We start from the raw sequence: 13,917 nt of genomic DNA on the forward strand, positions 1-13,917 counted from the left end.
ATACAGAACAAATATATATAGTTCTTATAGGCAAATAAGAACAGAAAACTTTGTCAAAATGAAGTTTTTAAGAGTACAAGAAAGCCAATTAATTCTCAGCCTACTAAAGACACACGTGGAGTTAGCCTGAAAGTGGATCTGTCTGCTTTTCCATAGGTGAATTTTCCAGGGGACTAAGCTGGACTTTACAGACTACATTGCGGTGTGGACTGAACAAAGCCAGGGATCGTTAGTTGGCCTAGCATCACACTACCCATCAAATGGCACACTCACAACCACCCGAGAAGACCATCCACGCCTCTCAAGACTCCAGTGCTACACCCAAATGTGCTGGGGACTTTATGATCACGCTTCCAGGTGGAAAAGGAAAACAAACAAGCAAACAAAAGAACCCACAAGAACAAAGCTCTCCAGCCGGTGGGTGCTTAAAGGGCCTTCACACAGTAAATCAAGCCAGAGCTGTCCTGTTTTCTCCACAGCCAGACTGAAATAATACAACCCCAGCAGAGGTGTGAATTACCCCCATTCATCTTAATGGAGTGTTAACTTCAAAGACTTGTTTTAACCATTTAAATGCTAAGCTCATGAGTAAACATTGTTAAGAAAAAAAAGTACAACTTAAACATTCACTCAGAACATATGAAAGTAATTTACGGTCTTGGCATTTTGTCTTTTAATTTAGCAAATAACTCTCCAAATGTTAGAAAAGTGTGTATTTTGTGCGTTTCTTAGTTTTATTTTAAATAGTTATTACCTAATAAATTATGACCATTAAGCCCATAAGGAGAAGGCCCAGATTTCCCAGAAAAAAAAAATGCTGGGGGTACTTGCATAAGGTTACGAAGGGGCCATGGCTCTTGCGAGCCTTCTCCTCAGCTTCCTCCAATGTCACAGAAAATGTGACCTCAAACAGTCAACCAGGCAAGACAGAATGTTAAACTGACCACCTCCACCAACTATTTTTCTTGCTAGGAACTCAATTTTGTGCAGCGTTACAAAGGATATTTGTCTCTTGCCAAACCTCCCAGGGCACCAGCTCAGGAACAGGTGATAAACGTATTAATTGATGCCCAGCTGTCACCACACTTAACATTTGCCCCCAGGGGCATCCTTGCATCTGTTGTAGATTTAGGGTTATTTTGGTATTACCAGAGTTAAGATTTATTTTAGCAGCTGAACACCTATGAGCATTATTTCATACACAGAAAAACAGGGTACAAGCAGCGCAGTGGACGGGCTCTGACTGAAGGCCGAGCGAGAGGCCATGCTTGCCTGTGCTAGGGGCCTGCTAAGAGCCTGGCTTCGGGATGGCGTACGGAGAAGCACACAGCTGGCGTGGAACTGTGGGAAAGCACTAACCCCTGCTTCCGGGGCCAGCTCCTGGGGAGAGAAGGCAAAAGAGACTCAGAAGGTCAAAGTTATGCAAGATAGAAAATGGAAAATCCAAGACTTCCTTCCATGCCCTTGGGTAAAAACTATTTCATTTTATTGCTCCAGATAGGGATCAGGCAGGGATCCGATCTCCTAGTAAGAAAGCCTAGCTGGTCTGCATCTAATTTATCAAAGGTCACTTACTCCTCTACAGTCAGGAAAATGGTGGTGGTCCAGGCCTTTAATACCATTATTTGGGAGGCAGAGGCAGGTGGATCTCTGTGAGTTACACAGAGAAACCCTGTCTCAGAAAAAGAAGAGAGAGAGAGAGAGAGAGAGAGAGAGAGAGAGAGAGAGAGAGAAGAAGAAGAAGAAGAAGGAGGAGGAGGAGGAGGAAGAGGAAGAGGGTATTAATTCCCTTTCATGGAATTGGAAGTAGAGGCTCAGAGGTTAGGGGATGCATGGCTTTTATTAAGATCTGAATCCAGCTCTTCCCAACCCAAAGCTTGGCCTTCCCATTACACTCAGTGCTCTCAAGTTGCCAGCGTTCTCTTTGATCTTTTCAAAAGAGAAGCTCTGTTGCCAAACTTTCAGCCACTTTCCTAAGAGGGAGGCAAGAGGACACCTGCAAAAGTGTGGATTTCCATATATGCAAATGAGCGCTTTGCATCCAAGTCCCTACTTTACAAGTCAACTGCAGCAGGGCAGCGTTTAACTTAGGCATCCTGGCTTTGTCAGGCTGCCAGACATGGGGCCCTTTACACAGGTTCCTCATGGCAGAAGAGTCCCAGAGTCAAGCTTCCACCTGGGACACAGGTCAGTGGTTATCAGCCCTGAGGCAGCTGTGTCTGTGGTAGCCCATGTTCTCTTTGCCAACATGCCTGACTTAGCTCTCTGCTGACCTTGCCCCTCTAGCTCCAAGGCACACAGTGTATATGACGCTGAATTTAATAAACTAGCTTGGCTTGGCACAAGCCATTAGTTTAGGGAAGACCTTTCGGTTCCTGCTATTGCTTTTGTCTCGTTTACTTCTCGTCTTCTTTATTTCTCATCTATGGTTCTTACTATCAACACCTCGCTGTTTGGGGCCCTTATTTCTGCTGATTCAGGTCTGTGTCTGTCTGTCTATCTGTCTATTCATCTATCGATATATAGTAATTTTTTATTTTATGTGTATGAGTATTTTGTATGTATGTATGTCTATGTGCCATGTGTGTGCTTCATGCATGCAGAGGCCAGAAGATGGGTGTTGGATCCTCTGGAACAGTTGTTACAGATGACTGTCAACTGCCATGTGAGTGCTGGGAATTGAACCTGAGTACTCTGGAAGAGCAAGGAGCACTCTTAGCCATTGAGTAATCTTTCCAGCCCCTGATTATGTACTGGTTTTTAGAGACAGGGTTTCTCTGTGTAACTACCCTAATTGTCCTGGAGCTAGTTCTGCAGATCAGGCTGGCCTCAAACTCACAGAGATCCGCCTGCTTCTGCCTCCCAAGTGCTGGAATTAAAGACGTGCACTACCACCGCCTGGCCTGATTCTTTATATTTTAAAAAATTTTTTCTGTGAAAGCTTGTTAGAAAAATGGAGCCAGGCGGTGGTGGTGCATGCCTTTAATCCCAGCACCCAGGAGGCAGAGGCAGGCAAATCTCTGAGTTCAAGGCCAACCTGGTTTATAGAGCGAGTTATAGGACAGCCAAGGCTACACAAAGAAACCCTGTCTCAAAAAACCAAAAATAAAATGAAAAGACAAGGCCCAGACTGAGAGAAAATTTTTGCAACCTACCTATTTCATAAAAGATAAGCATCCAACATGCACAAAGAACATGTATAACTAAACAAAGAACACACAACCCAATTTATTTTTGGTTGTGAGCCTAGACTTTAACAGCTGAGCCATCTCTCTAGCCCCAACAACCCAATTTAAAACTGGGCAAAAGAATTAGCCACTCATCTAAGAAAATCTGCAGTGGTTGGTCACAGAAGCATGTGTGACGCCCATTTCATTCCATTAGGTAATCGCAAAGCAGAGCTGCTACCACATCCCACTCAAGTGGCGGAAACTCAGCACATCACACTACTCCTAACACCAAAAGCTGGTGATGATACAGGATTACAGAACAGTCACTCACTGCTAGCAATAATACAAAATGTTCCAACGGTTTTGGAAGAGTCTAGCAGTTTCTAATAAGGCTAAACATACGTTTACGATGCAGCATGTGCTCCTTGGTATTAAATACACACATACACACACACTCCAGCTGACAACATGATCACGTAAAACCCTGCACACAAACAGTTTTAGCACCTTTAATGATTGTTGGCAAAACCTGGAAGCAGTAGGAAGGTCTTCCAAGAGGTGAGTAGATCAGCAAACTTGATACATCCCTATAATGGGATATTATTCAGAATTAAAAGGAAATGAGCTATTAAAACAAAGAAGTCAATCTCAAAATGACACATGGTCCTACATGATCCCAATCGTGGCCTTCTGGTGAAAAGATCAGTGGTGGCCAAGAGCAAACCCTCATGTCGACCTTTAGCATCCCTGGGTATAATAACGTGTGCTCTCCTCACACCAGGCGTCTGATCAGGGCAGGTGAGAGGTTGGGGTAGGGAGTCACATGGAATTCCTTATTTTGTTTACTCAATATACCTGGAAACATAAAACTAGTCTAAAGAAATAAAGGCTACTTATTTTTTAAAGTCACAAATGGCAGGAATGCGCCAGGCTGGTGGCACACGCCTTTAATGTAGCAGCAGGGGACAGCTGTGAGTTCAAGGCCAGCCTGGTCAAAGCTTTGAGATCCTGTCTCAAAAACAAAACAAAACAAAACAAAACAAAACAAAACAAACCACAAACAATTGACTCAATGTATCTAAGAACATTGTGAGTTTTGCTAATTTTGGTTAAAAAATGACTAAATGCTTCCTTTCTGCCCCAGACTGCTGCTCTGCCCTGCTTTGCTGGTAATAATTTTCCTGAGTGTAATCTTCATATTCAATGCCTTCCAGGATGATTCCTTCTTGCTTATAGAGGTAAATTATTCTTTATGATAGAAAATTATGTTTTTCATTGTTGACCCAGTCAAAAATGATGAGCGCTAAACTGAAGCTCCCGACCAAGGTACCAGTGACGAGCAGGAGCAGCGCCTGTGGAGACAAAGGAGACAGTGAGGGTGAGCCTCTGCCCTTCTCGGAGCTGTAGCTCAGGCTAGCCCCAAACACTCGGCACTCCCCCTGCCTCAGCCTCCTAAGAGCTGGGATTACAGGCATGGGCATCACACCTGACTCCGAAATGTCCTTTCTGCATTAAGACACATGTTGACTTTTTAGACATAATTAGTCTAAATTAAAATAATTAGTCATGGGCTGGAGAGATGGCTCAGCGGTTAAGAGCATTGCCTGCTCTTCCAAAGGTCCTGAGTTCAATTCCCAGCAACCACATGGTGGCTCACAACCATCTGTAATGAGGCCTGGTGCCCTCTTCTGGCCTGCAGACAGAATACTGTATACATAATAAACAAATAAATATTTAAAAAAAAAAGAAAAAAAATTAGTCATAATTAAAAAAGATGACAAACTATTTCTTCAGACGGATGCCTTAAAGGGGACAGTTGAGAACAACCTACCCCAAGTTTCTTCAGTGAGAGAAAATCCTCTCTGCTGAGTTTCAGATAAAACAGCCCTGGGAACACAAAGATCAAGCATGTTGATGTGCTAGCACCTACGAGGTAGAGAGGAGAAAACCAAGATGCCATTAGATTCAGCTGTGAGAGCAATGGTTTTATTACCCCTTCTATTTCTGCCAAGCTAGAAAGCAAACTGAAGACCTCTGCCCATGTGCGCTACCACTGAGACACCTTTCCTTGTCCCTTTTATTACATGATTTTTTTTTTAATGGAAACTTACCAACTACACCAAATACATTCCTAATGTCAGGAACATAGATTGCAAGTAGAACAATGATAATGTTGAGCGCCAGTGTGGTCAGAGAATGCCGAATCCACGAAAACGAAAAACTTGAAAAAAGTATCATCATTAAAGCTTTTCTGGCCTACATAACAGGGGGAAAAAGACATTTAGGCAAAGGGAAGGATCAAAGGCATAGCATTTGCTTAGAGAAACACATGTATAGTAACCATAATATTTTTACCCCAGATCATTTATATTCCCCAGACACAGCATAAACTATCATTATGCAGTGTTTTTACACACATAAACCTTTCTGAGCGAGATTCATAAGAATTATTTTTCTTAAATTCCACACAAAAGTTTCACAAGCAATTTTTTTAGGTTCTATAATTTAAAAAATTACAAGCAGTAACACTATGTTATGAAATCACAAAGAACAATTTTCATTAAATTCAGCAGGCAAACAAACTTCCAAGCGGAAAAAAATAAACCATGGTATGGAAAAGAAATACCATGTTCTGTTTTATTTCTGTTATCTGTTCCACGGCATGGGAATACAAAGAACTGGTTTCCACATCTTCCACTGCTAGGGCAGGCCACTGGCAACCACAGCCCACAAGTTTATCTGGCCCTGGATGGACCCCTGGCCCTGCAGTCCCATAGGGAGGGGCAAAAATTCGGGAAGGTCCTGGTTTTTAGGAACTCACATGAGTTCAAGACACCCGGGCAGAAGCACCTCTACCCATTGCCGTTGGTTTCATCTCTACGGAAATTCTTAGGATTGTCATGTGCGGCGACTGGATACAGAACGGCAATCTGTTCCGCCCTTAAATTCTAGAGCAAGTACAAAGCCTAAACTTGAACTCCCTGTGGGAAGCGACCTGTCATAGACCAGGAGGGGCTTGTTTCTGCTGACTCGACTCTCTTCTTTGTACACATTCTTTTGAAAACAGAATACAGAAAGACAACCCCCCCCACACACAAACCCTTTAGAACTATAGTCTCTAAATTGGAAACAAAACTGAGAGAGAGGTAAATCTAAACTAAATCTCAGAAAGCACAAATTAGCTTCGAGGTTCACTGTTATTTTTGTGCTTTCATGGGACCATATGCTAGTGAGGTCTTGGATCAATTACTTGACAAATGAATAAGATACACAAGACTAGATGTGATTCAAAGGTTCTGGTCTGCAAAGAATTAGTGTTGCCGTATTAGGGAGTCACGACACTAAGCAACAAAACCTTTAGGCATACTTACAGGGAAGTGGATTAGAGGGACTGTCAGAAGCACAGCACACAGCATGCATAACTTCACAGCCATGACAGCAACATCATGTGGCAAGTATTGACTGTAGCCTTGCAGCAGCTCTGACTCCACTCTGTCTGTAAACAGGTTAAAACAGCAATAGCAGCAGCAATCAGGGTCACATGATAAACTATGTGCCACTATATCAATAATAGCAAAATTATTTTCTGTTGGATTATTGGATCATACTAGGCTTAGATCTCATTCTGAAATTCATTTCTGGCCCTTTCCTCTCTGCTATGAAATACAAAGATACTTAGCATTTTCTTGAGATGTACACTTCTTTCTAAAATGCATTACATCTATTTACTTATTTGGGTGTGCCTGTGCCGCCGCATGCACGTGGAGCTTGGAGGACAGCTTGCAGGAGTTGGTTTTCTCCTTCTACCCTGTGGGTCCTGAGAAGCAAACTCAGGTCACTGGACTTGTGATAAGAGCGTTTATTTGCTGAGACATCCTACTAGCCCACATTAACTCTTTTGTATTCTTTTAGAAAAATTTGAAACCAGGACACACAGAATCTCGAAAGTTAGGACAAAACAATAGTATTTAAAAGTATCTCCTTAACCAGGTGAGGTGGTGCATGGCTTTTATCAAAGCAATGGGGAGGCAGAGGCAGATGGATCTTTGTGAGTTTGAGGCTAGCCTGGTCTACCTAACAAGTTCCAAACTAGTGAGGCTCAGTCATGAAAACAAGATAAAATAAAACGTAAACCAAAGCAAAATTCCTTAGAATAATTTTAGCAAAGCACTTGTAAAGCGCTTGCATGGGCCCTGCTGAATTTGGTCACCATGGCAATGTGAGATGTGTAGGCTCACAAGTGCCAGGCAGTTCACCTGAAAACACGGGGGGCGGGGAGCAGAGCACCCCACATTCATATGCTTTCCCTCTATATCAGCGTTTTCTCAAAGTCCACAGTGTTGCCCACTTTCAGGGGTCAAGTCTATAGTCTGTATAGTGTTTCATGCATATGATCGGCTGTGTCTGTTTCCATCTTGCATGAGAAAAAAATGAAACGTTAGGAAAATGGCTTGTTTGGTCAGGACAGAGAGAGACAGGACTGAGAGACGCTGACCCCGCCTTCTGCCTGGTAGTTTCCTTCCATTTACATGGTTTCCCTTGCCCAGGTCACCTGAGGAAGAAGGAGGGTGATCACACCACACCTCAGGACCTATGACCAAAGATCAGTTTGGACTTAGACTAGAATGGGGCTGTTTCATTTGAGAGAACAGGGTTTTAGAAATACAAAAATCAAATCTGCCTCTGCTTTGTTAGGTCTTAAGAGATACGAGGACCCCATAAACACAACAGGAAGTGTATACACCATGAACAAATCCAAGCGACAGACGGAAGTTTAAACAAAGAGCTACAGTGATTCTACACTGAGATGACAGTGCATTCAAGCCCCACTACCCGCCAGCAGCTTCTCTGAGCCTTATTCCTGTGTCCTCAGATGACAATAATCCATGGACTCAACGGTTAACTGAATGCATAAGGTGAGCTGATGTGTGTGCCGACACTCAAAGCTACGGAAGAGACTTTCTAGAACCAAAGCCTGCGGTAGTAAAGGGAACATGTGTTTGAGGAAGTGGCTGCTCCAGGCAGCACTACAGGGCAAGCAGGCATCCTGAGCAGGAGGACAAAGAGGGTGGGGAGAAGATGAGTTGGAGAGGCCCTCAAGACTGAATCTGACAAGCTAAAAGTACAATCACTTAGGGAGTGAGTGGTTAATTTCAATTGTCAAGGCCTCTGGCATGCCTGGAGGAGTTATCCTGATGAATTCAGTCGAGGTGGGGACACTCACTGGTGGACGGCACCATCCCAAGGTCAAGGGCCCTGGACTGTATAAAAGGAGAGAGCAAGCAGGGCAAGACCTCATTACTCCTGATTCTTCTGCCAGCTCCCACCGCTGTGCCCTCCCCACCATGATGGACTGTAACCGTGAACTGGGAACCACACACACACACACACACACACACACACACACACACAAACCTTTTTCCCTCGGCTGCTTCGCGCCTCAAGTATTTGGTGCAGCAATGAGGAGTGTAACTAAGACAGAAAGGAGTGTGAAGTGACCTGAATTACACACAAGTACAGAGTGGAAGAAAAATACCAGAACACAAAAAACAGAAAGCCACTGCTATAACCATCATATAATGGGGCTCTGAGCTAGTGTAGTGGTCATCATGGGCACTGGAGAGAAATGAGATTGTCTGCAGTGCTGCAGACAGAAGGTACAGAATGAAGAATGGGACTAGGTATGAGAACTGGGAAGAACCAAGAAATCTGGATTCTATTTCCAAATCTGTGAGATACTTGGGAGTCTTTAGAGAATATGGCAAACTATTTTATCTCCATTTTCTGAATCATAAAATGAGCTATTAACACTTCTTGTTTAACGACCTCACAGACATTAAAACGGCCTGGTTACTTAATGCTTGGGCACCAGCCTAGTTCACCAGAGGGACTTTTCCTCCTTAGTATCTGTGATTAGAACCAATATTATTAATGTAGGTTGATACTTACAGATCCTTTTAATCTGACAGAAGTTTGATATTAACTAGGCTTTCAGAGTCCTGGATAAAGATTCCATTCAGTTCCAGAAGTATTAAGAACAACACTTACTAGAAATCCTACTTTCCCAAGGGGAAAACCTTCTGAGCCAACCACCACTACACAACTACCCCATATTCTTAGCTGAGCCTTAATATATGTAAGGAGCAATTATTACACACTTATTTGGACTCAAAGAAAGCTTCACAAATTTCAAAAGGGACCTGATGGTGATTTTTGTAAGTCACTTGTACCACTGGTGTCGTGTCTGCTTAAGACACTGAGGAAGGACCACCGGGAGGAGATGCACGACCATGAGTGTGGTGGGCCAGGCCAGGCTGCTGGGAGGAGAAATATGAGCAGCAATGTGGCAGGTCACAATGACAGCAGTGGCCTCCAGAAATTATCTGACCACAGAGCCTCAGCGTCAGCCCCACCAACACCAGGGGGAATGACCATCTCAGCCTTGGGCCTGTAGCCATCTAGAGAAATGATCACCAAAGGCTCTCCTCTGCCTACACCTGAAGGAGCTACTATTGCAGCCACAGCCCCCAATTACACCAACTAGAGGAAAAGGACCCCCCTGAAACATAGGTTCTATTTGTTCCAGTTGGAGGAAGAGATGGGAAGACAACAGTGCAGGAATATACTCAACAACATAAAGGGCACACCAGCACCACCAGAAACTAGTGCTTCCGCAGCAGCAAGACCTGAGCAACTCAGTGCAGATGAAGCAGAAAACTACCTTAAAAATAACTTTATGAAGATGACTGAGGCCCTTAAAGAGGAAATGAAAAATTCCCTTAAAGAAATAGAGGAAAAGACAATTAAAAAATTGGAAGAAATCAACAAATCTCTTAAAGAAAATGAAGAAAAGGCAATCAAACAGAAATGGTTCAAAACTTGAAAACTGAAATAGAGGCATTAAAAAAAAACCATAAACTGAGGGAAAACTGAAAATGGAAAATCTGGGTAAACGATCAGGAACTACAAATGCAAGCATACACAACAGACTACCAGAGATGGAAGACAGAATCTCAGGCCTAGAAGATATGATAAAGGAAATAGACTCATTGGTCAAAGAAAATGCTAAATCCAACAAATTCTTAACACAAAATATCCAGAAAATATGGAAAACCTTGAAAATACTAAACTTAAAAACAATAATTGAATAATAATAAAATAATAATAATTAAAGACAGAAAAGAAGTCTAGGTCAAAGGCACAGAAAATATACTCAACAAAATCATATAAGAAAAGTTTCCCAACCTAAAGAAGGACATGCCTATGAAAATACAGGAGGACCAATGGAATTGAATCGAAGACCTGGATATCAACCATATACCTATAAACACCTGATTTTTGACAAAAAAGTTAAAATTATAAAATGGAAAAAAGAAAGCATCTTCAACAAAAGATGCTGGTATAACTGGATATCAACATGTAGAAGAATGCAAATAGATCCATATCTATTACCCTGCACAAAATTCAAATGGATCAAGGACCTCAACATAAAACCAACCACACTGAACCTCATAGAAGATAAAGTGAGAAGCAGCCTTGAACGGACAGGCATAGGAGGCCACTTCCTAAATATAACACTAGTAGCATAGACACTGAAAGAAACAATTAATAAATAGGACCTCCTGAAACTGAGAAGAGTCTGTAAACCAAAGGACATGGTCAACAAGACAAAATGGCAGCCTACAGAAAAGATTTTCACCAACCCCAGATCGGACAGAGGACTTATCTCCAAAACATACAAAGAACTCAAGAAACTAGACATCAAAACAACAAATAATCCAATTAAAAAAAAATAGGGTACAGACCTAAACAGAGAATTCTCAACAGAGGAATCTCAAATGGGAAAAAAAAAAACCTCAAGGAAATGCTCAGCATCCTTAGCCATCAGAGAAATGCAAATCAAAACAGCTCTGATAAGCCATTTTACACCTGTCAAAACGGTCAAGATCAAAAACATTGATGACAACTTATGCTGGAGTAAGGGGACACTCCCCATTGCTGGTAGGAGTGCAAACTTTTACAGCTGCTTTGGATATCAGTATCGGCTCTCGGCTCCTCCCTGTTCTAGAGACAGTGGCATCTTTTGGCGCAGTGCCAGCCTCGGTTCAGAGACACGATGACGAAGTCAGAGTGAACGGACTTGGCCATGCTGGACACCTGGTTTCCACGGCTGCCTTCACTTCTGGCAAAGTGGAAACTGTTGCCATCAATGACCCCTTCATCAACCTCAACTACATGGTCTACATGTTCCAGTATGACTCTACCATGACAAGTTCTAGGCACAGTTAAGGCTGAGAATGTTTGATCGAAGGCTAGATGAGGAAAATGTAGTACATTTACACACTGGAGTATTACTCAGCGGTAAAAATAACAACATCTTGAAATTTACAGGCAAATGGACAGAACTAGAGAAACACATTCTGAGTGAAGTAATCCAGACCCAGAGAGACAAATATAATATGTATTCACTTATAAGTGGCTTTTGTAAAGTCATAAAGCAAAGAATAACCAATCTATAGACCACAACCCAAGAGAACCTAGACAACAAAGAGGACCCTAAAAGAGACACACATGATCTACACAGGAAGGAGAAAAAGACAAGATCTACTGAGTAAATTGGGGGACAAAGAGGAAGGGTGGAAGGGGAGAGGGGAGGAAGGAAGAGGAGTAGGGAAAAATGTATAGCTCAATTAAAATTATATAAGTCTGAAGAAGACTTCCATAAGGTAGCAGCAAGAACACTGGCATGCATGCAGAAAGCTGCCTTTAATCCCATGACAGGCCTCTTACCTCTCTAGGATAAAACTGCTAACCTGAAAAGATGAATTAGAATCTTGAACTTCAGGCTAGGCCTACCAAACTTCTTGCTAACATCTCCAACTGTACCACTGGAAGGCCACAGAGAAGGCATTTCTAGGTTATGATTAACAATGGGAAAAAAGAATGACTGCAAAGAACCAATTATTACACATGAGGGGCTGGGGAGAGGGTTCAGTCAGGAGAATGGTCGCCTTGCAGCTACGAGGATCTGAGTTCAATCTTTGAAATCCATCTTTAAAACAAAATCTGGGTGTGGTGGTATGTGCTTATAATCCCAGTGCTAGGGAGGAGGACAGGTACAGTCCCTGCCGTTTGCTTACCAGCCAACCCAAAAGCCTACTTGTAAATTCCAGGCCAAGTGTGAGACCCTGTCTCAAAAAAACAAAGAGGAAGGCTTCTGATGAATGACACCTGCAGCTGTCCTCCACCCTCCACCCTCACATGTGTGCACATGTACCTGGGCATACATACAACACACACAAAAGACTAATTAGAAGCATAATGCTGAACTAGGATCCCTGAAATTGAGACAATTACAATAGTAGGGTGATGAGAGTGCTCAGCTAGCAGCGCCCCTCATTTAAGGACTATTACGTGCCCAATACCACAGCAGGATTTATATAGAACCCACTTCTGCCTCGCTGCAACCCTATGCAGTTATGCTTGTAGTATAGATTAGGAGTTGAAGATGCTTTAAGGTGGAGGCTCCCCTCAAGGTCACAGAGCTAGTTAGGGAATGGCAGTTAGTTACACCACCCAGATTTGTTGGATCCCCAAACCAGTATTCCCAACGGGCCTGGGAAATGTAGTGGTATAAGAAGACATTGTCTAAAGACATGGAGCTTGGGGAAACTGGGAGGTAAGCATTAATAAAGGCCCACAGCTGGTGACCACAGGAGTCTCAGACTTGAAAGGTGCACAAAGCCGTCAAGCAGGTCATCAACGGCTAAGCATCCCCCAGAAGGAACAGCTGCTCACTTGCAATTACTATAAAAAAATGTTTATAAGCTGAAGAATACATTCAAAATGGGTGAGGTGAGTGGCCGTGTGTCATGATGTGATTGTTCACAAATGTTGCTCATATTTTCTTGTTCTAGGCTTTGTTCTTGTTCTTGACATCTTGTTGAAAGAGAAAAAAAAAAACCCCAACAAACTATGCGGGAAACGCTTCCAAAATAAATAAGAGAATTTTGCTTATGCTTTCTAATTTTACAAGTGTCTAAGGAACTTAAAGAGAAAAATCATGGCACAGCAGAGGCAGTAATGCGCTTCAGCACATGCTGTAGAAATGAAGTTGGAAGGCAGGGATGTCTGACAGCCGAGTCCACTGTACTGTCTCGTGCTTTCTGGAGTTGGCCTTGTAGTGATTGAGACGGTTCACTCTCCTAACCTCTAAGCTTATCATCTAGGTTCTAACATACTGAATATGTACTCCCCCTTCCACTTTTTGGAGACACGGTCTCACTATGTAACTCTGACTGCTCTGGTACTCATTATGTAGACCAGGCTGGCCTCTAACTCCCAGAGATCCACCTGCCTCTGTCTCCTGAGTGCTGGGATTAAAAATGTGCATCACCATGCCTGGCTCTGAACATGCAATTTTAAAAGACCCAAATCATTATTTTATCGAGACACCAGTATGCTTGAAATTTGACATAAAAGTCTAAGAAAAATTTTAGGGGTTAGAGAGATGACTTGGCCATCAAGACCATGTAGTACTCTCACAGAGAACAGGAGTTCAACATTAAAGTTGGGTGGCTCACAGATGCCTGCTTCCGGGTACCTGGCGCCCTCTTCTGGCTCCCACAGGTACTCCACTCACATGCACAAACTCACATGCACATACACACACATGCAGACACACACATACATACCATCATAATTGAAAATAAAAACCAAAATCGGAAAAGGGAACTTTCTCATGAAG

At 42.8% G+C, this 13,917-nt stretch overlaps 1 protein-coding gene across 3 annotated transcripts in view; it reads right to left on the reverse strand.

Moving 5' to 3' along the window:
- Positions 1 to 3,663: 3,663 nt before the first annotated feature.
- Positions 3,664 to 13,917, reverse strand: part of Slc38a6 (solute carrier family 38 member 6) — a 59,345-nt gene continuing 49,091 nt past the window's right edge. For all 3 annotated transcript variants that reach the window (XM_048415399.3, XM_087911753.1, XM_048415400.3), the window contains exons 13-16: positions 6,542 to 6,666; positions 5,282 to 5,426; positions 5,002 to 5,096; positions 3,664 to 4,522 (exon numbers count right to left, since the gene is read on the reverse strand). In XM_048415399.3, the coding sequence (XP_048271356.3) occupies positions 4,421 to 4,522; positions 5,002 to 5,096; positions 5,282 to 5,426; positions 6,542 to 6,666 (467 nt within the window). In that variant the 3' untranslated portion in view covers positions 3,664 to 4,420. The remainder of the gene's footprint in view (positions 4,523 to 5,001; positions 5,097 to 5,281; positions 5,427 to 6,541; positions 6,667 to 13,917) is intronic.

Source organism: Myodes glareolus, chromosome 11, assembly GCF_982192425.1.
Source record: "Myodes glareolus chromosome 11, mMyoGla1.1, whole genome shotgun sequence".
NCBI classification, from domain to species: domain Eukaryota; kingdom Metazoa; phylum Chordata; class Mammalia; order Rodentia; family Cricetidae; genus Myodes; species Myodes glareolus.